The following is a 24849-nucleotide window of genomic DNA, read 5'->3' as shown; positions in this document are numbered from 1 at the left end:
CATGTGGCTCAGGCGGCACAAGGTATTCAGCGATGCTGTCCAGGTACAAGGTAGCTTAGGTTTGTGAAGGTTTATTCTGTTCTTAAAAGAGTTGTTGTACATTCTCTACATATCTTGCACAAGAAGCACACCGTCATCACGATCTCATCAGCTCACTCGAGGTAACCTACACTGCTCAAGCTCTGCAGCAGCGTCTTGCACAAGAAGCACACCGTCATCACGATCTCATCAGCTCACTCGAGGTAACCTACACTGCTCAAGCTCTGCAGCAGCGTCTGGAGCATCTATCGCTGTCGCATGCCCCATCGTTCTGATCTGCATCTGTGCCCCCAGCCCGCCTCCTGCCCCTTGCCTCACCAGTCCTCGAGCATCTCCTCCTCGCTGCTCCTCACAAACCTTGACACCCATCCCCCCTCTGCCCCTATCCCGTCCTCCCCGCAGAAAGCCCCCTCCTCCCCTGGGCTCGGCCGGACCTCCTCGAGCGGCGGCTGCTGCTCCTCTTGCCCGAGCTCGGACCCGGCCATCTCCTCCTCCGAGTCTGCTCGCGTCTCGGACCCCGAGATAGACGCAGAGGGAGAGCGCTGGGGCGGGGAGGGAGACGGCGGGGAGCCGCCGGCCATGCGTGCTGCTCTGCTCCTGTCGTAGGGCCAGCGGGCGAGGCCGAGGCGACGGCAGGCAGACTTGAGGCTGGTGAGGGACAGGCCCTGCATAAAGACACGGGGCGTCAGGGAAAGCGGTGGGCTAGGAGGATGGGAGGAGCGAGGGGGGGAGGAGCGAGGGGAAGATAGAGGGCAAGAAGGTAGAGGGAAGAAGGGGAGGACGTACGAGGTGGCGAGCGGCGTCGTGCTGGCGCATGGAGAAGAGGGGGGCGAGGTGAGGGAGGGTGAGCTGGACGGCACGAGGGGAGCCGAAGGAGGGGTCTTTAAGGACCCGAGCATATACGGTGACGGAGAGAAGCGGGGGAGGAGGAGGGGGAGTGGGAGGGGGAGGGGGAGGGTTGAAGAAGGTGAGAGGGAGAAGGGCAGGGGGAGGCGAGGAGGACATGGGGAGCTTGACGAGTACACCGTGGCGAGGGGATGGGCAGGAGAGAAGAGCCGAGGTGAGGAGACTCCGGAGAGGGTGGATGATATGAATCCGTAGAAGCGGAGAGTCAATGGATGCGATTTAGCAGGATAGGACTCATGTCGCAACGGTTGGGTGTCGCCATGGGGAATAGCTCTCATGTCGCACGCTATGGAATAGCTCCCTTAGTCTTAATTTTTATTGTATTATAGGCGTCAGACGCCGCTTTAACACGTCGGTTGGCGTCAGGATATGTTTTTAAAACTCGACTAGCCCGCTAGACTACAACGTCATGTCATGAGCCGCCGATGTAGTAATAATAACTAGATCTTTTAGTTATTACTACAACGGCGGCTCATGACTCATACAGCACCCACGGCCCCTCATACAGCTCATTGAAATATTACTTATTACTAGCTTATTGAAATATTTGTTATTTGCTCATCAAGCGGCAGCACGTGCATCGCCAGAACGAGGGCTGCCGATGGCGGGAAGCTGATGCCTGACGGGTGAGCATGTGTCCCTCTTGTGTGTCTAGTCTTGTACTCCTGCACGCCCGAAGATTATGAAAATGTTGTGACTTCCTGTGATCATCATCAAATTAGACTACAATTCCATGAGGGCAAACCTGTTTCCAACCTCCTCTCTCGAGTTGCTTTGTTCCCTTCCAATGACTTTCGGCTGCAGGTACTGATGAAGCACTCCATTGGTCTCAACCATTACAAGATTTCCATGAAAATGATGCAGGTGCTACATTGTTGCTTCTTTTCATGTTGGGATGTTCCCTAGGGCGCCAAAAGCGCAGGATAGCTCATGATTGCAAATTTGTGGGGTCTTCTGAGAACTTATGTTGCTGATTCACAAGTTCTGAAGCTATTTGTTCATCAATCTCAAATCTTTGCTCTTTTGAAATAGTCTGACTGGTTTTTAGATGCTGGGACTAGAAACAGGTCTTACAGCTCTCCGACTCTTCTGAAGCAAGCATGTTCGGATGTTCCAGAGGATATTCCTGAGGACGAATCATAACATGCTCGATGGTTCTTTTCTGTAATGTATGTTGTATTTTATTATTCTTTTGTTGTTGATAATATCACACTTCAATTCATAAAGATCTCAACTCGTTTAGTTGAACAGAACACCAGAATCATATAGGAACAACCTGTCTGTTGCAATATTTTTCACAACCCAGCATTGGCTTGAAACGCCAGTCGAATCCTGGAGTCGATATCGGTTTTCAACATCATCAACCCTGTCGCAAGTTGTCAACCTCAACCCCGCCTCTACAACCTGATGCAAATGTTTCTCCTCACCATCGAGATTGAGCTCTCTTATAAGCCTGTACGGTATCAATCAAAGTATGTCCAAAGTTCGATGAGATGAATGTGCAAGAGGAGCGATCAAGAGAGGGTGGGGAAAAGAAAGGATGTTGAGGGAAAAAGGAGAGATCAAGGGGACGGAGGCAAAGAGGAGGGTTGCAGGGGAGGCAGGGGGAACTGAATGGGGAACCATGGAAATGACAGGCATCACAAACGAAGAATTAGCTCACAGCTGAACGGCGGAAAGAACATTCTTGCTGGTCTCTCCCGTCATGGCAGGAATGCGCCGAGGAGAATCTTGGAATGGCGAAGCAGGACGAGGCGATCGCTCTGTGTTCCCAGACCCCTCCTTCCTCTCGTTCCCTGCTGCCTCCATTCTCTTGGGCGAGACCTGTTGAGAAGGGTAGATGGGAGGCTTGACGAGCTTGCCCATCTGCTGCAGGTTCAAGGCAGGGATCATGGGAGATGCTGCAAAGGCAGATTCTGCCTCTTCCCGCTCCTCGTTAGTGATCTCGACCCCGTCCAACCTGTTCTGCCGAATCAGCCTCGTCTGATCTCAAGTCGCGTGTTCTCACTTGTACAGCCGAGGAATCATCGCAATGACCGTCTTCCTGTACTTGTCCGGCGCTGAGCCGACGCAGGGATTGTCAGAGAGCATGAGGCACTGGAGGTACTTGAGCCCTCGCAGATGCTGAATCTCCTCAATGTTCGCAATCTTGACGTCCCATATGTCAGAGCAAAACACTCCCCCTCTCGCCATCCCTCCTTCTCTTTCTCTACCCTCTTCCTTCCCTACCTCCACTTCCACTTATTGTCCTCGTCCTCGTCCTCGTCCTCGTCCTCGTCCTCGTACTCGTCCTCGTCCTCGTTGGCTTCCTCCTTCCCCTCCGCCTCCTCTTACTACCTCGTTGCGTCTCAGATACAGTTCTTGTAGCCTCGGGCAGCATGCGAACCATCGCAGCTCCTTGATCTTGTTGGCAGACAGCGACAAGACCTCCACACTTGGCATTTTCTTTTGCTCCCTCAGCCTCGTCAAGCAGCACACGCACTCGCACCTGTAGTATGCTCACGTCCTCCACATCGGACCCGAACACCTGCGTATCGTCAGCTGCGCTGCATGCCGGAGGCGCGCGATGGCAGGGTCACGTTGAGGTTGCGAACATGCTCGAGGTCCTTGCACTTGGTCTTGGACAGCACCAGCTCCTCGTTCAGCACCGCCATGCTCTTCCGCGCGCAGCAGGAGGGTAAGAGCGGTCAAACCAGAGTTTGCATTTTTTGTTTTTGGCGGGGGTAGGGATGGAGGGGGGAGGAGGGCGGTAGGGAATGGAGGGATTGAGAGGTGGCGAACAAGGAAGCAGGGGACGGGAGGAGAGGAGAGGAGAGGAGAGGAGAGGAGAGGGAGGGGGGGAGGAGAGGAGAGGAGGAAGAAGAGTGTAGAGAGGAGTGAACAAGTATCAGAGAATGTAGTTATGCCGTCTGAAGTGAGCGAGAGAAGCGCATGGCGGCGCAGCAGCTATGCAGAGGGGAGCGACGAGGACGAGGACGGGACCTCGTGGGCATGCAAAGAGCTGGAGGAACTCTGCTCGCAGCAGACGGTCGTGTACAAGGTCCAGGTGTTCACGGGAAGGCCTGTAGGGTCAGGCACGTCGTCAAAGGTGTTCGTCAATGTCAACGGCAAGTCGTGACTCTCTCCCTCCTCTCATGCTCATGCCGGATGTGGCAGGCACATTGGGGACTACAGGAGAGCGGCAACTTGATCAGAGCATGATGTCCAAGGCCATGGGGCTAGAGGAGCGACAGGTCTTCAGCCATGGCAGCAGAAACACCTTCACTCTCCATGCAAGGAACATCGGAAGGCCGACCAGCATGCTCGTTCGGTTTCTACCCCATGGCGAAGAGCCGAGTTGGTACCTGGAGAGGATCGTCTTGTGGAGAGCGAGGGCCTTCCAGGAGAAAGTCGCCTTCCCCGCCTACTCGTGGTTTGACGGAGACATTATGGAAACTTGGGACCAGCCGTTAGACGCTGCAGGAGGAGCGCTCCCGGGAGCATCGCGTCCTGATGGAGGTGATGGCAGAGGGATGCGCGGAGCGACGGCTCACCTTGTGAGGGAAGAAGGAGAAGAGTGGGATGTGGCATCCAGCAGGGAGCGAGCGATGGAGGAGGGAAGGAGGTCAGGTACCTGCCGTCCCCCCTCAGGTTACTGAGTGAGGAGCAGAGCGATTGAGCTGCTTCGCATCCTCGAGCGGAGGCAGGAAGAAGGCCGTCTGAACATTCTTGAGCTCAGGAGGTAAAGCTCTTGTTCCTGCTCTTGTTCCTGCTCTTGTTTGTTCCTGCTCTTGTTCCTGCTCTTGTTCCTGCTCGTTCTCTTTCTCTTGCTTGTTCTTCTCTCCATCTCCGTCTCCGTTCCTCTCCAGCTCTTCGCTGACTCCTTGCCCCTCCCTCCTGTGTCGCATCGGCAGGCTGGAGCAGCTTGCCAAGAGCGCGACGTGCGTGTCCTACCTCCGAGCCAAGGAGGAGCACCATTGGATGCCACCGAGCAAGGAGCTGCGGGGAGAGAGCAGGGCAGAGAGAAAGATCCTCCAGCTCCTGAAGCTGCAGAAGGTGAGGAGGAAGAATCGCCTGCGGCTGCTCGGTTAGCCTCCTTGCAGGACGTCTGTGGTTCTCCGCAGCTACGGCAGGAGGAGGAGGAGGAGGAGGGAGGGCGAACTGCCTTGAGGGATCCTTACTTGCCGCTACGAAGATCGCTCCAGCAAGGTGAGACGGCGGCAGCCGGGGGAAGCAGTAGGAGTAGGAAGGAAAGAAGTAGTTCGAGGAGGACTAGGAGGAGGGGAGGGGGGAGGGGAAGAGGGGAGAGTAGGAGTACGAGGAAGAGGTGGTGGAGGTAGCAGACGACCGAGAGAGTGAGGGCAAGGTCGGCGGAGGCAGGTGGGAGGCTCAATAACTCATTGCTGCAGAGATCCCAGGATTCGAGACGCTCGTGGTAGGTGGCGATGGTTGGCGGCCATACTCGGGGAAGGGAAGACGCTGGGGGCAGGTGAGGATGAAACAGTGTCTGCTGTTTGCTGCGAGTGATCAGAGAGAAGATTTACGGCAGAGGATACGCCTCCTCCCAAGTGCAGAACCTCAATACGAGCCAGGAAGGTTTGGAAGTTCTCCCGCCCCTCTCCCTCCTCTATATCGTCCCTCTTGTTCATCTTACAATTTCCTCGACTACCTCCCCGTCCCCGTCCTCGTCCTCGTCCTCGTCCTCGTCCTCGTCCTCCTTCTCCTTCTCGTCCTCGTCCTCGTCCTCGTCCTCCTTCTCCTTCTCGTCCTCGTCCTCGTCCTCCTCCCTTTCCTCCTTTCCATCATCCTCACTCCCTCGCAGACGATGAGATGGCCGGGGACCTGAGCTTCTCACCAGCAGCAAGGTATCGTCCAGCATGCCTTTTCCCGTGATCGAGTCCATAGGGCGAGTCTTTCTCTCAGCCCGATAATCCCTCCAGCCCAGCAACTGCTCAGCTCTCCACAAGCTGCTGTGCCATCTCAAGGTGCCACCTCCGTCCTCGTCCTCCCTCCTCACGCGCTCAACCCCCAGTATCCCCCATCTCCCGCGCGATCCGGAAGAAGCTGTGGGAGGTGAAGTGGGAGCGACCGGAACAGCAGGAGGAGGAGCTGCGGCAGATCTCGAGCTCAGTGTCGGAGGTGGAGACGGAGGTGAAGGCGCAGGCGCGGGCGATCGAAGAAGCGAGCAAGTGAGGAGGAAGAGGAGGAGGAAGAGCGGGGGGGGAGGGGATGGTGCTGAGTGGGGGAGCAGGGCTGTTGCCTTCCTTGAAAACACGCTGAAGCCTCGGCACCTGCGACTGTTCCACCAGAGTTACGAGGTGAATGCGAAGAAGGGACTGATGAGACGTTTTCAGGTGAGGAGGAGAGGGAAGGGAGAGCGGGGGAGAGAAGAGTGAAGGAAAGGAGAGAAGAGGAGGCAGGAGAGGAAAGTGGAGAGGGGGTTAAGGAGGAGAAGATAAAGATGAAGAAAGATGATGAGGGGAAAATGTGAAGGGAGAAGGAAAAGGGAGAGTGGGGGAAAGGTTAGGAGAGGAGAGGAGCGATAGATTGGGGAGAAGAGATGCGGAATGATATGACATCCATTGCAGATGGAGAAACAGGAGCCAAGGTTCTTGTAGGCGAGGTTCTAAGGGAAATGTTTATGAAAAGAAATCTAAAGATAAGAGAAAAGGACAACCCCCAAGAGGGAGGGGGGGAGGGGAAAGAAGATTTACAAGCTGGGGCAAGGGAATACAAGTAAGTCAAGGCAGAGAGAGCCGTTCGACGACCCGCCGACTGGGATCGAAACAATAACAAGACACTTGCAGTCATCACGGCTGGTCGTAGGCGTTCCAGGTCGCGTTGATCTGCCGCAAGTCTCCTCGGAACTTCTCCAGTCGCAGCTGGAAGTCTCTCATGCTTCCTTCTGCTTGCGACCTTATCCTCCTCCTCTCGTTCACCGACGAGTCCAGCAGCCTCTGTAGTCGCTCCAGCTCTGACCGCAGGAAGGCAGTCGCCACTTCCCCGAGCTCGTTCGCGTCTGCCTCCTTCGTCCTCAGCCCGTCGCTCTTCACACCAACTCCACGTGCTAGCTCGTTGATCCTTGTCTTAAGGGCCGCTAGCGTCTGCTGGATGCGGGTGATGCTGTCTGCTGCTCCTTGGTTGTTGTTCAGCTCCCGCTCCAGGCTCGCCATGCTTGCGTCCGTGCTCTGCTCCCTCTCCTTCGTGTCCTCCTTCAGCCCAGCCAGAGCTGACTTGGCATGCAAGTAGTTGCCCCACACGTCCTCCTCCAGTCGCTCCACCCTCCTCCTCTCCTCCTTCGCCTTGTCGATCCTCTTGCTCAGGTCCTGCTCCATGTCGTCGTCCCTGCCCTTCATGCGCTTCATCCTCTCCTGCAGCTGAGCCGTCTGGGACTCGAGCTGCCGCTGAAAGTTTGCGATGTCTCGCTCCAGATCCTTCGTCCTTTCCTCCATCCTCCTCTCCAACAGCTGCTGCTGGTACCTCCAGTCCACTGCAAACGTCCTCCTCAGCGCGGTGTATTTGGATGCCACCCGAGTTCTGATCTCAGCTCGCTCCCTCGTCCCCGTTGCGATCAGATCCCTGAAGTTCCCCTGCAGCATGTGGTCAATGACGCGAGTGTGGGGAGCCAAGGAGGTCAGAGCAGGAGGAGAGGAGAGGAGAGGAGAGGAGAGGAGAGGAGAGGAGAGGAGAGGAGAGGAGGGGATTGAGGAGAGGAGAGGAGAGGAGAGGAGGAGAGGAGAGGAGGAAGGGGAATGCAAAGGGAGAACGAAAGGAAACAAGGAGAGCAGTGAGAAGGAGACGAGAGGGCAATGGAGCAGATTTGGGGAATGAAGAAAAGAAAGGCGACAGCGGGAGTTGGAGGTAGAGAATCAGGTCGAGTTGTCTGACCTCCAGGTCATCCTGAGACTGATGGAAGAACGCCTTCAACTCTCTCATTCGCCCATCGGCAGAGGATGCAAAGTTGTCAATGAGGTTGAGAACGTGGCTCAGTCTGTTCCGGATGAGCTTGATGGTGTTGATGTGATACTCGTTGATCTGTATGCTTGTTATTCTCCTCCCTTCCCTCCTCCTTCCCCTCCCCTTTGCCCCTGCCCCTGCCCCTGCCCCTCTCCGCCCTCCGCTCTCATTCTGCTGCCCCTCCTCCTCCTGCTCCTGCTCCTGCTCCTCCTTTCCTCCCTCCTGCTCCTCCTCACCTGATTCATATCTCTGTCCTCGTCTCGGAGCGCTCTGCTCTGTTCATTCTTGATGCGCTGCAGGGAGGTATCGAGGGAGGAGAGCTGGGCCAGGAGGGAGGAAGTGCTCGACTGCTCTGCCTGCGAGTAGTAGGACAGGATCGTCGCGTTCATCGCGGTGATGGCTCGCTCGAGCTTCGCAACAACTTGAGAGATGGCAGTCGCCTGCTCCTGCTCCAGTCGCTGCTTGCGGCTGCGGACCCTCTCCTCGATCCTCTCGAGCTTCGCCCGCAGCGAAGAGAGCTGGAGGGAGGCGTTAGGAGTGAGAAGGAGACCGTGAAGGGGAGGAGATCACGTGGGAAGAGGAAAGAGACAAGGAAAGGCAAGGAGAAAGCAAAGGGAGAGGACCAGGACCGGGAGGAGGGGGGTGGGGGATGTGAAAGCGCCTTGTCACTCACCGATGTTCTCCCGTCGTCCCACCATTTCTTCACCTTCCCGTCCACAGAACCAAACTTCTGGTCCTGCACGCGCATGTCGTTGGCCTCCTTGGTGGCAGCGAGCTGGACGCGATTGCGGAGGCTCGAGAGCAGGGAGTGGGTGGATCTGTCAAGGGAGGAGAGGACTGAGTTCTGGCTGGCCACCAGCTGATTGATGTTCCCCTGCACCTCCCTGCTCTGCTGCTGGAGGATGGACTGAGCAGACCTGTCGAGCTGGTTGACACCCGTCACCAGCTTCGACCGGACGCTCCGGTCGTCGTTGTCGTGCTCTCGCTCCAGCACGGCGTCCTCGCTCTCCAGCTTTCCTTGCACCCGCACGATGTCTGCCCTGAGCGAGACGATCCGCTGCAGGATCCCCTGCTTGAGATCCTGCAGGGTGGAGGTGAAGTTGTTGCGCAGGCGCTGGAGGTCGTTGACGACAGTGCCCTTCTCCTCCTCCTCTGCATCGGAGAGCTGGCGTGAACCCTCCTGCACATCCAGCTTGAGGTGAGCAAGATTGTCGGAGAGGAGTTGGAGGGAGCTGGAAACATTCCTTTTGCTCTCCTTCACCAGCCTATCCACCTCCTCATAGCTGTCGAGGTTCTCCTGGTGGAGGTGGGAGAATACTGAGAGTTGGCTGGACATGTCGTTCTTGAAGTGCGAGATGTACACCTTCAGCTGATCCTGGAGGTTCAGCAGCTCCGCCATCCTCCTGCTCATCGACTGAGTGATCAGCCTCGAGATCTCCTCATCCTGCTTGCTCTGGTCAACGTCTCCCTCCCCCTTAAGACTGTTCGTCTTGTCCTGGATCTTCTCCTTGATCTCGTTCACCGTCTGCTCGTGCTTCGCGCGCAGCTGGGCGTATGCTGAGTCCATGGAGCGGTCCAGCTGCTCAAGCCTCAGCTCGGTGGAAGAGACCTCTCGATTGATGGGGAGGATGAGATCATAGATGGTGCTGTTCGCTGACTTCCACTTCTCTCCCTCCTGCGACACGTCGCTGTCGAGAGCTGCTTGCATAGCAGCGAGGTCCGAAGACAGGTCTGAGTGCAGGGTCGAGTCTTTCTCCTGCTCCTGCCCCCTCCCGCTCTTCTGCTCCTGCTCTCCCTCCTTCAGCTTATTGCGCAGCGCCGACACCATTGCCCGTAGCTTCCCGTCCATCTCCTCCTCCTTGGTGACTACTCCTGGCCCCACTGTCCCCTCCTCCTCTGCCGACCACTCGGACATGTCGTTTCTCAACAGAAGTGCCTGCAATTAATCAGGTCAGGCAAGGAGGAGCAAATAGAAGGGAAGGGAAGGGAAGGGAAGGGAAGGGAAGGGAAGGGAAGGGAAGGGAAGGGAAGGGAGGGGAGGGGAGGGGAGGGGAAGGGAGGCTAGGAGAGGGTAGCGGAGAGAAGCGAGGAAAGACAAGAAAGGATCAAGTGCAAAGGGGGCGAGGAGGAGAGGAGAGCGCCATTCGCACCTCGTGCACGAGGCTTTGTTCCTGGGCAGCCTCACGGCTCTCGAGGATACTCAACTCGCTCTCGTGCTGCTCAAGGAAGGACTGATGATCCGCCTGGATCTGAGCGAGCAGCCTCTTTGTAGTCGAGTACAGCTCCTCTTGATCCTCCTCCTCCTTATGCACCTTCGCCCTCAGCTTCGCCCCGTTCGCCCCCAGCTGCCAGCCGAGCTGCTCAACCTTCATCATGGCTTGTCGCACAGACTGCGCCAGCAACTCCATCTCCGTCTGGTTGTAGAGGTCCAACGAGGACGAGAGCCGCTGCTTCAGTGACGAGACGTCTCGCTCGTAGCCTCTGGTCAGCTCCTGCTCATCCTCAACGATCTTGTGTCCCATAGCCTCCTGCTCGTCCGCAAGCTGCTTCTCCTTCACGTGCGTCGACTCGTTGAATCCCTCCATGTTGTTGCTGTTCGCATCTTTCCACGTGTCAAAATTGGACTGGAAACCTTTCACTTTCGCCTCCTCTGCATCGTGCCAGTCTAGCTGCTCACCCTGCACCATCATCATCAGCATCGTTAGCTGACATGCGGGTCAAGGTCGCTTACCTGCAGCTTCCCGTTGAAGGAAGTTGAGTTGGCAAGCAACGAGGTCTCGAGGGCCTCGAGCCTGTCAATCACCTCCAAGGCAGCTTGCTTCTTGGAGAGAATGCTATGGCTCTTCTGACGGTCGAGCTCATTGACTTCGCTCTTGATCTCTTCCTCCACAGAATTGAGACTTTGAGAGAGCTGAGCTCGCAGAGCGTCAATCGCGTTGTTCCGGGCGGTCTGAAGGGCAGCAAGGTATAATGAGAGGTTTCCTTGTACTGCATTGTGAATGTTTTCTTCCTCCGTCAGCCGGCTGTCCCACTCCGACCTTTTCCGTGCTTGCAAGTCAACGTCGCTCTGGAGACGGGAGTTTGCCTTCTGAGACGAGGCACGGAAGCTCGAAAGCTGCGACTGCAGCGTCTGATTCAGATTTTCGTCTTGATAGGCTAAGTTGCTTTCAAGAGAGTTAAGCGCAAACTTCTCTGCAGTGAAAGAGCCCAGCACTTCGCCATGTGCGGACGAGGCCTCGTGATGAGCCAGGCGGACTATCTTGTCCTCGAAGGCGGCAAGGTCCTTGATCAGGGACTCGTTCAGGTTTGTCACGTTCTTTCGGTGGGAGGAATCCAAGAAATCCTGCTCGCGGTGCAAAGTGGTCACAAGACTGGAGATCTTGGTCGTAAGCTCGGACAGAAATCCAGCAAGCTTAGTCGATCCCTCTGACACTGTGCGAGTGAGCGAGTTCAGTTCAGTTCCCTGCTGTGTGTTGTTTGCTTCAAACTTAGCCTTCCATGCCTGCATCCGACTCGATGACTCTTGCTTTTGTTGATTGTCAAAGGCTTCCACAGATGTACGAGCCTCTCCTAGCTTCGCAGCAACGTTGTTCACAGACTTGCTGTACACCCTGTCCAGGTTGCCTGCTTTCTGCATGTTGGTATCCTTCAACGTAGCCAATCGTTCTTCAAACGTGTCCTTCAGCTCACTGTAGTCCTCGTTGCGCTTCTGTTCGATCTCAGAGATTGCACTGTTGATGTCCGACGTGATCTTCGAAACTTCAGGCGTCGTCCTCTCCTCGTTGAGGTGGACCTGAACCACAGTGAGCTGTACATCAACAAGCTGACGCTGTTTCTTGCCTGACTCGTCGATGTTTGCTGGAGGTTGTCGAGCGACTGGATCACGGAGGTGATGAGGCTCAAGACATCAGCTCGCTGCTTGCTCTCAGCCGTTCGCAGCGCATCTGCTGATGCAGAAAAGACCTGCCGACACCGGGTCAAGGGTGAGAGATGTGAGAAGAATCTAGGAGGGATTCGAACAGCGTGCGTGCGTGCGTGCGTGCGTGCGTAACTTGGGGAGGGAGGGCGGGAGGAAGATGGCAAAGGAGGGTCTATACCTCTTGAAATCGAGTGGAATTCTCCTTTAGAGCTTCGATCTCCTGGTTGCTCGTGAGGTTGTAGGCAAGCAGATCTTGCTTTAGGTCGAGAATGTTCTTCCTTTGCTGTGTATTGTTCGCCGACTGGAGATGCAACATGAGTATGAATCGATGTTTGATCGTACAGACCTGGTACTCCTTGTGCGAGCTCAGCTTCTCCTGCAGATTTCTGACAAGATCTTTTGATTTATCGTCCAACTGGAGCACTCTATTTTGGCCGTTTGTTGAGAGATCTTGGATCTTGGATTCCATCCGGTCTTTATCCAGTTGTATCTGTGACGAAACATTCGCCTTGATCATAGACACCTGTTGACACCCATTCAGTGCAAGCTCACAAAGTACGTAAACGACATCACATGCTTCTCGAGGTTCGTCCGAGCTTCCTCGACGTTATCAGCCATCTTCGCTACCATCTTCTTGTGTATGTCATCCAAACTCTGATAGTCGCGCCCCTGCCGCTGTCTGAGCGTCTGAATCGCCGACTTGATAAAGGTTATCTCGCTGAGAATCCGAGCGTCTTCCCTCCGCTGCTCGTCGTGCACACCTGGAGGAGCGCTCAGACCTTGAGCACAGAGGAGAACCAAATCAAGTACACCCGCAAACAGAGCTTTCTACAACACATCAGAGATCTCTACAGAGATCTCTACAACACATCAAAGATCTCTACAGACATCTGTACAACGCATCAGTTTCTTACCCTCGATGAACCCCTTCACTTCATCGTTCTTCTTCATCTCCTCCTGGTGATCGCCGTCCGCCTCTTGGGTGAGGATCCGAGATTGCGCATCTATCATCTCCAGGAGGCGTTTCGTCAGAGCGATCTCTCTCCTGTTCAGCACGTCCAGCTTCTCCTTCAGCTGAGTTGTACCGTCATCTATGTAGCCGGATATTTTGGACTTGGTCCGCTGGAGGTCATCTTTCAACCTCTGCACTAGCTCGCTGTGACTAGTTCCCATCTCATCCTGGATTTGGTGTATCAATGTCAGGGCGCCTTCCATCCTCTTCTTAAACTTGTCCAGTCTTTGGTTTTGTGCTTTGTGCGCGGCTTCCCTCTGTCTGCTGTTCTTATACTGCCTTATCTCCATGTCTGCCAACGCTTTCTCTGTCTTCCACAGCCCATTCTTCAACTCGTCCTCTGTCCACAATGCAGGAGAACTTTGTCTCGTCTGTTTCTGCTCCAAACATTCATTCAAAAGGAACCCAGTGAACTTCGAGCATCGGCTGACATCTTCTGCTGCTTGTTCCAACAGATCATGTTCTACACCTGTACTGCCTCCCTGCAGATTCGCGGCAACGATAAGGATGAAGAACACGACAGGGCAAGCTATAAGAAGCCTTTGGATGTGATGGTTTCGTAACATCGTTCTGGGATTCACACCTTGCAACATCTCAGTAACTGTCATCGTCGTTCCATCCTCTCGCGCCCTGTACCAGTCGGCATTATGCACAATTCAGCGATGAAGCTATTTCTGGACTGGTCAGCGTGGGGATGCGGTCATAAACTCTTTGCCGGCACCGGGGTGACCGCCCGGGCCGGGCGCGCCGGGCGGCCCGGCGGCCCGGCCGGAACTCAGTTTCCCATTGAAGTGACCGTCCGACCGTCTCGCGGCGCAAGACGTCTCAGGTGATCCAACTTGCAAACGCATCCGGTCCAGGATCTTTCGTCAGCTCAAGCGCCCGGCGTATGGCTCTCAGTGACTAGGCTTTCGGCGAGTCACACCGTGGCACCGTGCCAGGCACTCAGTGTTCCGAGGCTGATTGTCCTCGTACAGCACTGATTTTTAATCGTTAACCGTTTGACAGTGCGGCCACGGTGATGAGTGCTCAGGCCGGGTCAGTGGCTTGAAGGGCTGCCAGCGCCGGGCCGGGCGGCTGCGAGCCCCCCCCCCCCCCCCCCCCCCCCCCGGGTTGAGTAAAGATTAGGCTGCCAAGGTAGCATTGGCATTTTTTTGAGTACCGTTTTTTAGTTGCGTCTCCCCGATGCGGTGGCAGCGGTCACGGCGGCGGCCTTGCGGTCACCCGAGCTCAGCGGCTCGGCTTTTCCCGGGACTCCTCACGCGGCCACTTATTATTGAACTCCGAGCCGGGAGTACCCTAGAATGTGATGAGCGACTTCGAGTACCCTAGTAGTGAGCGACTTTTTAACTACAAGGGCCAACGTACCTGAGATGCCGATTCAAATTGAGGTGTCGCTCAGTTAGGGGGTCGATCATGGAGTGATGACCTGTAGTAAAGTCGATGCATCAAGTTCCGTACCTCTACACACTACTTCGGGGAACTCTCATGCTCGGATTCACAGGCTGAGCAGTGAGGCCCGCCTAATGCTATGTCCCGGCTGACACAGTCGATGCTGTACCTCGGCGTTGACAAGTTCGGATGGCAACGAAAAGCGAATGGAAAAAGAGATTGAAATCAAAGTATTCCTCGAATAACTTGATTGCAAATAATAGAGTAAGCTAAAAGAACCTCAAATAATCACACTGTCTCAAAAAAATGAATAGTCTAAGTCAAAACAAAGCAATGATATCTAATCACACTGTGTTAAATTGAGTAGTCTAAGTCCAAACAAAGCAATATCCAACCAGCTGAATAGTGCTTCACCACATACTCACGTCGCTCTCCTCCGTTGCTGAGATGTACCACGCTATCCACCTGGCGTCCAGCGGCCTCCTGTCCTCCTCCTGATCGCAATCTCCGTCCCACTCGTGCACCCACTCCCCTCCCTCCTCCCCTCCTGACGCATCCTCCGTGCTCGCGTCGCTGTTCCCCCCTGCCCATCCGCTTGACGCGCTCGAGCCCAGACCCGATGTGGTCGACTGCTGCCTGTCCCGGGAGTACGGCCAGCGGAGGACGCCGACTTTCCGGCATACCGACTTGAGCGCAGTGAGCGACAGGCCCTGATAGCAAGACAGCCGACGGTCAGCGCCTGAGCATGCAAGCAGGGCTTGATGAGATGGGGAGAGGCAAGGAGGTAAGCAAGGCAGGAAGAGCGAGGAGGAGCGGGGGAGGGAGATACCAGGAGCTTGGCGGCCTCGACTTGACGGAGGTGGAAGAGCTTCTGGATGTCTTCCTTGGAGAGGCTGACGCGCATACCGCGGACCTTGGGCTGTCCGCGCTTCTTCCTGGGGAGGACGACGGCGACCTTGTCGGGGATGAGGTCGGTAGGAGAGCATGGAGAGTCCGCAGGAGTCAAGGTGAACAACGGGGAAGTATCGCTATCGTCGATTTGCACTGGGTGCATTGGTAGATGCAGTGTGGCTGATCTGTAGCCGATGATCGGAGAGCCAGGCGATGTCAGAGGTGGAGCTGGTAGACTTGGACAAGATGGCTGGGGCTCGAGGGCGCTTGCTTCTGTGGAGTGATCGCGGAGGCGCAGTTGGGGGAGGTGAAGGCATTGTGAAAACCTTTTCTAGTGGGTGGTTCCTTCTTGGTGTCGTAAAGTCCTCATGACAGACTACGAATCGTTGAGAGTTTCTGCTCGGTCGTTTCCGGTACCGCCGTGTAGTAAGATTCTCATTGTCTAGCTTGCAGGCAGGGTTATTTTGGGAGCGGGAGTGGACGCCCGGCCGGGCCACGGGCGGTTCAACCGGGCCGCCGCCGCCATGCAGCCTGGCCCGGCTAACGCGGGCACTCAGTAAAATACCATGCCACTGGCCGCATGGGCTGGTTCTGGACTTCACGATGACACTGCCGACACACAGTCGGACTTTCTGCAGTGCGCTCTCCGCGCGGCCCCGCCCACGATCGGGCGGCGCACTGCGCGGCAAGTTATGGCACCCATCACCCGCCGAAGGCCTTTACGAGGTCAGTTTGACCGCCGCACAACCATCCTCCGAAGTTCCTCACCATCTCCCTCACGAACGCGCTTAAAGTTCCCTTCACTGCAGGTACGGATCATGACCGATCCGATCGGTGGTTTCTCTGGTACGGTACCTGGCGGATCACGGCCATGGAGCTACGCTGACAGCGGCTGAGTGGGCCGCCGGGCTCGGATGGACTCTCATGCGCTTAGGACTCCGGGAGGCGGTGTATGGGGACCCTCAGGCTGGCTTTCATCGTTTGCGTGCTCGCCTGTTTCGGCAGTATCGCTCTCGTATGGGTCTTGCAGTCCTCCTCCGGCGCAGGGGCCTTTGATCAGCCTTGCGCTACTGCTCTTTGTCCTGATCCTTGTTCCCCTGCTTGTCGTTCATGCATGCCGTCGCTTGCGTGGTTGGAGTAGCGGATTTCGCTGCCTCCTTCGTTTCCTAGTATTTTATTGAGGCGGGTTTGTAGGCCGCTTTATCCTCCCCCTCCTTTGTTTGCTCCGGTTTGCCCTTCTTTTTCAGTCAATAAAGAAAATATGACCGCAGCATGCAGCCGATTATTCAACGGCGTTACTGGAAGCTAGCCTACCGTGATGGGCGGGCCGCCGCACGGCTTTGCGGTACATTGGCGAGTTGGGTAAGCTAGAACCGCGGCCCGCGGCTTAAACTTAGTTCCGACTGAGTTGAATGATGGGCCCGTCCACAACTTCAACAAACTTGAAAAGGAAGCCTGATGAGTACTACTCATAAAAGGCAACCTCGATACAGCAGGATTCAGTGCTAGAAGATAGTTTTCCAATTCCAAGTGTTTACTCACTGAGTCATGTAACAATCTTTCAAAACTTGGCCAAACATGAATAACCGTTCGGCAAATGCTAATTTGCCAGGCAGTGCTTTTGCAAGTCAAGCAGAAAGCACTCTACAAATACATGAATATCGTCGTGGCTGAGCAATTCAAAACAAAGCAATATCCAGCCACCCGAGATAAGCTCCTTCCCGCACCCTCATTCACCACATACTCACGTCGCTCTCCTCCGTCGCTGAGATGTACCACGCTATCCACCTGGCGTCCAGCGGCCTCCTGTCCTCCTCCTGATCGCAATCTCCGTCCCACTCGTGCACCCACTCCCCTCCCTCCTCCCCTCCTGACGCATCCTCTGTGCTCGCGTCGCTGTTCCCCCCTGCCCATCCGCTTGACGCGCTCGAGCCCAGACCCGATGTGGTCGACTGCTGCCTGTCCCGGGAGTACGGCCAGCGGAGGACGCCGACTTTCCGGCATACCGACTTGAGCGCAGTGAGCGACAGGCCCTGATAGCAAGACAGCCGACGGTCAGCGCCTGAGCATGCAAGCAGGGCTTGATGAGATGGGGAGAGGCAAGGAGGTAAGCAAGGCAGGAAGAGCGAGGAGGAGCGAGGGAGGGAGATACCAGGAGCTTGGCAGCCTCGACTTGACGGAGGTGGAAGAGCTTCTGGATGTCTTCCTTGGAGAGGCTGACGCGCATACCGCGGACCTTGGGCTGTCCGCGCTTCTTCCTGGGGAGGACGACGGCGACCTTGTCGGGGATGAGGTCGGTAGGAGAGCATGGAGGTCTCGCAGATGGGGAGCTGCAGGATGAGCAAGTATCGCTATCGTCAATCTCTGTAGTGTGCATGGAAAAAGGGATGAAGGTGCTCTGTGTTGCTGGCATGCTTTGTTGCAGAAGTGGTTCAATTCCGAGGCTTTTATAGAGTGCAGGTGTGGGAGTAGCTTTATTTTCCGAAAAACTATTGTTAAATGAAACAATGCTTGTTTTTGAAGCCGTGTTGTAATTAACTGAGGTCCGACCTTCTCTTTTCCTCGAAAGGACTAATGTTGATAGAGGCATAGTCATCAATTTTCAGAATTTGTACTTTAACAAAATATTTGTACCGTACGGAATCCTCCGAAGCAAGAACCGAATGTGTGGAAATCTCTGTAGTAAAACATCAAACACGGAAAATTCCGATCGGAACTTTGAAGCCCGCTTTCAAGTTCCGCCAGTTGGAGGAAAGTTCCATCTGATCGGGAAATTCCGTTCTTGGTACTAGAGCGAGTCCGCCTCGTCTTGTTTTTTTACCTTGTGCAGCCGTTACCATCTTTTGCTCAAAGTGGTTAAAAACTTGAAAATGAGTCGCCCCGATCCGAGCCCGGACTGTCAGTGAGGGCCGCATCATGCCCGGCCATCGGAACTCAGAACTTTCGGAACTTGCTACCGTACAGGCTGCCGGTCGGCGACCACGCCGCGGGCCGGTCCGACACCCGGTTCCCGTTTGCCGCGGCCGCACACTGCGGCACGCCGAAGTCACAGTTACCGTACCGTACTGACGGAGCGGCCTCGGAGATTCGCCGCGCGCCGCCGGCCTCGGCCGGCCGATACGGGCTACCGTACGTGTGGATTTCATCATCGTGGCATTAGTAAGTTCAGAACAACTTTAAAAATCCTCAGGTTTCAACTCTGACTCGCCGGTTGGCGAAATCTGAAGCCTGAGTCTAAGTGAAAGTTCAACGGTTAGTGTTGCCCGGCAAGTTGTGTGACTCGGAACTTCCGGAACACCGGGCCACGCGGCCATCTCATATCAGAAGAAAAATCTTGTTAAAAGACAAGAGACATGTAGGAGAATTGCTATAGGACAAGAAAACTAGAATTCACAATTAGAATGGGCTCGATCGAAAGGTCTATGAAAAACCATCCCAGCGAGTTACACTGCTCTCGTCCGTCGCTGATATATACCAGGCTATCCACTTTGCGTCAAGAGCCCGCCGGCACTCTTCTAGCTCTTCCCAGGTGTCCTCCAAGTCACCAACCAACATGCTATTCGCACTCGCTTCCCAACTTTCCCTCCCCTCTGCCCGACGCGTGCTGCTCCCCTTCCATTCCTCATGTCTCCCCTCCTCTTCTCCTCCTCCTGACGCATCCTCCGTGCTCGCATCGCTGACCTCCTCCAGCTTCTCCCCTGCCCATCCGCTTGACGCGCTCGAGCCCAGACCCGATGTGGTCGACTGCTGCCTGTCCCGGGAGTACGGCCAGCGGAGGACGCCGACTTTCCGGCATACCGACTTGAGCGCAGTGAGCGACAGGCCCTGATAGCAAGACAGCCGACGGTCAGCGCCTGAGCATGCAAGCAGGGCTTGATGAGATGGGGGGAGGCAAGGAGGTAAGCAAGGCAGGAAGAGCGAGGAGGAGCGGGGGAGGGAGATACCAGGAGCTTGGCGGCCTCGACTTGACGGAGGTGGAAGAGCTTCTGGATGTCTTCCTTGGAGAGGCTGACGCGCATACCGCGGACCTTGGGCTGTCCGCGCTTCTTCCTGGGGAGGACGACGGCGACCTTGTCGGAGGTGGTTGAGCGCTCATCAATGCTGGTGTCGGTCATGCTTGGCCTCGCTCGTCGGGCAATCGGCTTGCGTGTCCTCGGATATTCATCAAGGGACTTTACAACCTGTCGTAGTAAACATACAAGTATGTGACATCGCCCCCTCAACAAATAGTTAGCAGAATCTGCAGTAGTAAACTACTCCAGTTCCGAGCAGAAACTGTTCTCAAGAGTTCTTGAGACTGGACTACTTGTTCCCTTAAAAAAAACACCGTGTGACAGTGCTGTACCTGGACGCATCCCGGACTCGGATTTCGGAGTTCGCCGGGAACTTTAATTAACCTGATGAATCTTCTTTACTCAACCTGATGAACTCCGAGCCGCCCAGCGCCTCTACGCGGCCCCGCGCAAGAATCCAACTTCGGAACCCTCCGAACCCCATGACGGTGACCGTCGGCAGTGTCCGCCGCCGATCGGAACTTGAAAGTCACGGTCCGCCGGAGTAAGTGAACTTGACATGGCAGCAGTGCCCGACTGCCCCCAAGGCCCGCCCACGGGCCGTTCAAGCGGCCACCGTGACTCAGTGGCCTTCAGGGCCGCCGCGGCAGTGTGCCGGGCCATCGGACCGCGGGCCGCGCCGCGGCGTGGCACTACTGCCGCCAGCTCAGTGAGGACTTCAATATGAGGCGGGCTCGTGTCTCACTCAATCAATGGCGAGAAAGTTCGACGTGGGCAGGGCGACTGAGGAGGAGCTGCGGGAGAGGGTGAGGACGCTGACGTCAGCTCTCATCAAACAGGTCAGAGTAACGAATCAAGGAGGCAGATGGGAAAGAGCAGTAGGAAGAAGATGGGAGGAGGGAGATGCGGGGTAAGAAAGAGAATGGAGGGGAGAATGGAGGAGGTTTGCCATGGCAAGCAGTGCGGGAGGGAGGCAAAAGGTAAAGAGAGGAGGAAGAGAAATGACGAAGGTGAAGAATGGTTGAAAATCAAACTGACTCGAAACATCGATGTTCAGAAGGAGCAGATCGAAAGGATACGCACATCCGAGCATGCGCTGGCAGGTGAAAAGGAGAAGTTGGAGCGGCAGGTGAGAAGGTTGCTTCTCGGGATCGACCGGCTGAAATGCATGCAGGTCATCAACTTCAAAGAAGAAGCCGAGATGTCTAGACAGATGCGATCGGAATTACAGGGAGAGGTGTGGGAAAGAAAACTGATTGTTAGAAGCTTTCTCAGGTGGACTTGTTTTGTACAGGTTGCAAGGATGCAGAGAGCTCTGGAGCTCCGAGCAGCTGAAGCTGTGAGATGACGTGGATATTGTTCGTTTGTTTGTGTTTTTGATGTTTCTCTCAAGGAAATGATCAAGACTGAGGCACAGAAATACATATTTGGAAGCGACTCGAGCCAGAATTCAGATGAGGAGCTGAAAACGGCAAGAGAAGAAGTTTCTCGGCTGAAACGAGAGGAAACATTGTGAAGATTGTTCTAAATCCTGCTGATGACCTGCTCTCAACAGCTGGAGGATGCAAAGACTCAGCTGTTCTTGAGCAGCGGAGGGTTTGATCCAGCACACTCACCCGATGGGCAGCAGGATCACGAGGTTCGTGTCAGTTTCTCCATCCTACAGCCCTCATATTATGAGCGCAGACAGATGAAGGTCTCCTTCCTGCTAAGGTTGAAGCTCTTGGACTTGCTGTTGCAATGGTGAAGCGTCTTGCCCAGGAAGGGGAGGCTTCAGCGGTGGACCAACCGGAGGGCAGCAATTCGGACGTTACAGGGAGCGAAGATGGCGAGAATGCGGTTATGCGATGGAAGACGAGATGTTTGCGGTTGGAGCGATTGTATCAAGATACAAGAGATCGGCTGGAAAAGGTCGAAGAGGAGGAGGAGGAGGAGGAGGAGGAGGAGGAGGAGGAGGAGGAGGAGGAGGAGGAGGAGGAGGAGGAGGAGGAGGACGAATTGATTGGTGAAGTGAAACCCCTCCCAGGCATCGGCAGAAAGGCAGAAGTTAGAGGAGGAGCGAGCTCTGGTAGACTCGCGATACGACAAGTTGCATGTTACATACCAACAGGTGAGCTGGTTTGTGCGAGTATGGTGAGCCCTGAGGTGATATGTGGGGAGATGGAAGTTGAGATTAATTTGAGAGGGTTTCTGTTGATGATATTCGAAGGCAAACAAGTACATCCAAGAGCTTGAAGATGCCCGTCGAAACAAGGTGTAACTTTCTTGCTTCCAAAAGACGAGCTGATGGCAATCTCAAGGACAAGGAATTTGAGGGTCTGAGAGAGCAGCTTGAGAAGTATTCTGCTGCCAATGGCATCAACACTGCGAAAAAGAACGAAGAAGTGATGACGTTGCAAGCCAAGATAAATTCACTCCAAGATGAGATCGCATCTTTGAATGTAAGCACATCACTGACACGTTTCTTGTAAACACGCTCCAAGACTGATAAGTTGGACAGGTGGACCTAAAGAAATCACAGCAGACAGAAAATTTTCTCAAAGTCTTGCCTTGACCTGCCTTGCCTCACATTCCTGACTGTGAACTGCAGTCGGAGAAAAGCAAGCTGGAAAGTACAATTCAATCTATCACAAACACTCTGCAAGCATGCAAGCGGGTCTTGCTTGTTATGGTGAAGCACAATCCTCCTCACATTCCAATCAGGATCGTGAGAATGACCAGAGGAAGTTTCAAGAGAAGGAAAATCTGGTCGACCCCAGTCCATGTATTGTTGGCCTGACAAGGTTATAACTGCAACGTCAGTCCCGCAAGGAAATTGAAAGTTTGAAGAACTCGTTGGAGTCAACCGCCGGCAAGCTCAACGCCCTTCAGGCGAGCGAGTCATTTGACAACCTCCCAACGGTTCACACAGCAAGACAGGAAGAGCACGACAAGCAGTTGGCAATGGACAAGGAGATTGTGAAGGGACTACAAAACGACGCAAGAGTGAAGCTTGCAGGTTTGCTTCTTCTTTCGCAAGTTTGCCGAGATGTGAAATCAGCTACCAGAAGTCGAAAATGCTCTGCAGAGCTCGAAGCTGACAGTCATGGTGGGATAGCATGCCTCGACTGTTGAAAACAAGTCTTGACATGCTGAGCAGGAGCAACAAAACAAGATCAAGGAGCTAACTAATCAACTTCATTCTAAAAGTCAGCCCTCCTCTTGCTCACTCTCAACGCAAGGTCCTGACGATGTTCGTCATGGAAGATGAGGAGATGATTGAGATCAGACTTTCAAACCACCACATTGAGAACGGGTCTGACAGCCCTCTGCGTCCTTGACGACTCTTGACGACTCTCTTCCGTGCAGCAAGGAGACGTCGGACGACGGGCTGAAGGAATTCATCCACAGAGAACGTGAGAGAAGCACGGGAGCCATGTTCGAGCTTACCTGTTTGTCAGTGGAGCAGGAGGAGCTGGTCCAGCAGGTGTCCTTGTTGGGCACATGCGAGGAGAATTAAACGGAGACAGGCGCTTGCTTCCATCGAGGAGCTTTTGGAGACTCTTGGCTCCGATAACACTGCGTAAGCACCGCCCCCCCCTCCCCCCCTGCTCCTGCTCCTGCCCCTGCTACTGCTCCTGCTCCTGCTCCTGCTACTGCTCCTGCTCCTGCTCCTGCTCCTGCTCCTGCTCCTGCTCCTGCTCCAGCTCCAGCTCTTTCTGCTCCATCCTTCCCCTTCTTCGTTCTAGTTGTTGCCTCCTCATCGTCTTTTCCCTTATCCTTCCTCGCATTTTCTCCCTCCTGAAGGATTTCTGTGGCAGGTCTCGTTCTATCGACATAGAGCTGTCTTCGCTAGAGGAGCAGCTTCACGACTCGCTTCGCCACTCCACTCCTCTAGAGCGAAGGGCTCGTCTTCCCTCCTACTCTCTCCTCTCACTCACTCTCATGGGAGCAGGTGAAGGCACTGACAGGGCTTGTGAAGATTGCTTGCAGCAATTTACAGGTCTTCACTCCCTCGCTCCTACCCTCCCTGCCCTAGTTCCATTGCTGCTCTCTTTCCCCTTCTGCCCCTCCTCTGCTTCCTCTCTCCTTCTCCCTTACGCGCCGGCAGAGCCATTCCTTCCTTGAACGAAAACATTCCGTCGATTTTTCCAGCGCTCCGAGCTCATGGCGATTCCTGCGTGACTGCGGTGATCTCCTACTTCCTCCTCCTTCAGTCACAAGGGCTGCAGATGTCCTCCTCGCCGTTCGGAGCCTGTGTGGGAGATTGAGGAGAGGGGAAGGGAACGGATACTCTCCTGTCCTGAACCCTCTGTGACACAAAAGACTCTAGGGGAAGCGGAGGAGAGTGTGTACATAGGTTGTAAATATCGCTACAATCATTCTTTACTAGATTGGATAAAACCCTTTCTTGCTCTGTACAACAACCCACGACAAAGCCTCACGGAGGTTTCAGGAGGAAACACTTACTCAGTGAGAGTGGTAGGGGTGATCTGCACCATCAACCATTAATGCACACCCAAGAGCAGGAGAGCTGGCGGTACCTGGTCAGCCGCGCCATAGTCATCGGGCTGGTTGAAGGTCCAGGAGTCTACAGACACGTCAGTTGCTTCTCAGCGTGTGAGGTTGACATGTTTGTTACATTGAGGAAGCTCATCAACGTTGGCGATGTACTGGGTGCCGAAGGAGCCATCGTCAAAAGGGTTGTCCCACACCCCCCTGTCGATGCCGGTGTCGTGAGCGAACGCTGTCGGTGATCTCGTCAGTGACAGGCGACAATGGAGGCTGTGAGGTGAGTAGTGTAGATGTGAACAAGTGATTATCATCAATGGAGGCTGTGAGGTGAGTAGTGTAGATGTGAACAAGTGATTATCATCAATGGAGGCTGTGAGGTGAGTAGTGTAGATGTGAACAAGTGCTGATCATCTGTAGGACTGACTGGGTACGATTTTGGTCGCTGCAACTACACATGGGCAGACGTGATAGATCGGTTGCACAAAAATGATGAGCAGCAATGGTAGAGTGAATGCAGGAGCTGAGAGTGAGAAGAAAGCCGATGGAATGGTTCTGCGTAAGAGCAGGAAACAATTGTAGGAAGAAGAACAAAAGCAGCAAAGTGAGATTGGGGTGGACAAGGCATCATCATGATAGAAGGTGAAGGTATACGGGAGGTGTCATTGGAGGAAGGAAGTAGGGAGAATGAAGAGACGAAGCAAGTTGCGGCAAACTGAGAAAGGTTCTCAGATTGTTCTGACGTTGTGATTGTGAAGCAGAAGACGCAAAGCAGGAGGCACGATGCAGGATGAACCATGCCGAGAGAAAGATGATAGAGGAGCATGAAAGGCGGAGAGAGGTCAGAGAGGAGCATGTCCGCGAAGAAGGAGCCATCAAGAGAGGATCGAGGTTCACCGAGGTTCTGGAAGCGAGCGACGAGGAAGAGCTTGTTGAGCATGACGCGAAAGGGCACTTGAGGAGCCAAGGGCTGATAACCCCTCCATATCGCTACCCCTACCCCCTCATTTCAATCCAAATTGGGTGTTCAGCCATTGTAAAAGGTGCTACCCCACATACAGAGTGTGCTTTGGAAAAGAGATTCGTGTAATTTTCAAATTAACTCGAGCAATATGAAATGAATGACCTACAAAAAAGTCAAGATCTATCACCCGTTCTTCTTACTGTCATGATGGGGGTGGGAGTACCAAGACGGGTGGGAAGCGGTTGAAATGTCTGCGGGAGCCGGTGAAGAACAAAACATCTCCTCC

General features: G+C 54.7%; 8 protein-coding genes across 8 annotated transcripts; 2 read left to right on the top strand and 6 right to left on the bottom strand.

Annotated features, from left to right (window-relative positions):
* Window positions 1-2240: 2240 nt before the first annotated feature.
* Window positions 2241-3599, bottom strand: GUITHDRAFT_100916 (hypothetical protein; the record flags this gene model as incomplete). The annotated part of the gene is made up of 7 exons (XM_005840129.1): window positions 2241-2311; window positions 2373-2398; window positions 2609-2905; window positions 2954-3093; window positions 3283-3390; window positions 3434-3472; window positions 3525-3599. The coding sequence occupies 7 exons, from the start codon at window positions 3597-3599 to the stop codon at window positions 2241-2243; spliced, it is 756 nt and encodes a 251-aa protein (XP_005840186.1).
* A 444-nt stretch (window positions 3600-4043) lies between these two features.
* On the top strand, window positions 4044-6320 carry GUITHDRAFT_100915 (hypothetical protein; the record flags this gene model as incomplete). Its single annotated transcript, XM_005840128.1, has 10 exons — window positions 4044-4549; window positions 4595-4666; window positions 4839-4980; window positions 5028-5133; window positions 5334-5372; window positions 5747-5789; window positions 5830-5909; window positions 5957-6113; window positions 6176-6242; window positions 6279-6320. 10 exons carry the CDS (start codon window positions 4044-4046, stop codon window positions 6318-6320), a joined length of 1254 nt encoding a protein of 417 aa, XP_005840185.1.
* A 338-nt stretch (window positions 6321-6658) lies between these two features.
* On the bottom strand, window positions 6659-7425 carry GUITHDRAFT_150343 (hypothetical protein). The gene has a single exon (XM_005840127.1). The coding sequence runs from the start codon at window positions 7374-7376 to the stop codon at window positions 6735-6737; it is 642 nt and encodes a 213-aa protein (XP_005840184.1). The 5' UTR covers window positions 7377-7425; the 3' UTR covers window positions 6659-6734.
* Window positions 7426-14614: 7189 nt separating this feature from the next.
* On the bottom strand, window positions 14615-15258 carry GUITHDRAFT_100913 (hypothetical protein; the record flags this gene model as incomplete). Its single annotated transcript, XM_005840126.1, has 2 exons — window positions 14615-14914; window positions 15034-15258. 2 exons carry the CDS (start codon window positions 15256-15258, stop codon window positions 14615-14617), a joined length of 525 nt encoding a protein of 174 aa, XP_005840183.1.
* A 1570-nt stretch (window positions 15259-16828) lies between these two features.
* Window positions 16829-17508, bottom strand: GUITHDRAFT_100912 (hypothetical protein; the record flags this gene model as incomplete). The annotated part of the gene is made up of 2 exons (XM_005840125.1): window positions 16829-17128; window positions 17248-17508. 2 exons carry the CDS (start codon window positions 17506-17508, stop codon window positions 16829-16831), a joined length of 561 nt encoding a protein of 186 aa, XP_005840182.1.
* Window positions 17509-18515: 1007 nt separating this feature from the next.
* Window positions 18516-19210, bottom strand: GUITHDRAFT_100911 (hypothetical protein; the record flags this gene model as incomplete). Its single annotated transcript, XM_005840124.1, has 2 exons — window positions 18516-18920; window positions 19040-19210. 2 exons carry the CDS (start codon window positions 19208-19210, stop codon window positions 18516-18518), a joined length of 576 nt encoding a protein of 191 aa, XP_005840181.1.
* Window positions 19211-19860: 650 nt separating this feature from the next.
* On the top strand, window positions 19861-22674 carry GUITHDRAFT_132960 (hypothetical protein; the record flags this gene model as incomplete). Its single annotated transcript, XM_005840123.1, has 16 exons — window positions 19861-19947; window positions 20166-20237; window positions 20283-20345; window positions 20403-20447; window positions 20502-20591; window positions 20664-20747; window positions 20795-21019; window positions 21135-21218; window positions 21318-21362; window positions 21409-21549; window positions 21699-21815; window positions 21911-22106; window positions 22156-22196; window positions 22330-22403; window positions 22457-22574; window positions 22618-22674. 16 exons carry the CDS (start codon window positions 19861-19863, stop codon window positions 22672-22674), a joined length of 1539 nt encoding a protein of 512 aa, XP_005840180.1.
* An 879-nt stretch (window positions 22675-23553) lies between these two features.
* On the bottom strand, window positions 23554-24539 carry GUITHDRAFT_100909 (hypothetical protein; the record flags this gene model as incomplete). The annotated part of the gene is made up of 4 exons (XM_005840122.1): window positions 23554-23580; window positions 23632-23678; window positions 23730-23834; window positions 24497-24539. The coding sequence occupies 4 exons, from the start codon at window positions 24537-24539 to the stop codon at window positions 23554-23556; spliced, it is 222 nt and encodes a 73-aa protein (XP_005840179.1).
* Window positions 24540-24849: the final 310 nt, after the last annotated feature.

Source organism: Guillardia theta (assembly GCF_000315625.1).
Source record: "Guillardia theta CCMP2712 unplaced genomic scaffold GUITHscaffold_6, whole genome shotgun sequence".
Lineage (NCBI taxonomy): Eukaryota > Cryptophyceae > Pyrenomonadales > Geminigeraceae > Guillardia > Guillardia theta.
The sequence above is the reverse complement of the archived record's forward strand: the minus strand, read 5'-3'. Positions and strand labels throughout refer to the sequence as shown.

What these genes read in the sequence shown, in the direction of transcription:
- GUITHDRAFT_150343 (XM_005840127.1), bottom strand. Translation starts at nt 7,376, where the DNA reads ATGGAGGAAAGGACGAAGGATCTGGAGCGAGACATCGCAAACTTTCAG.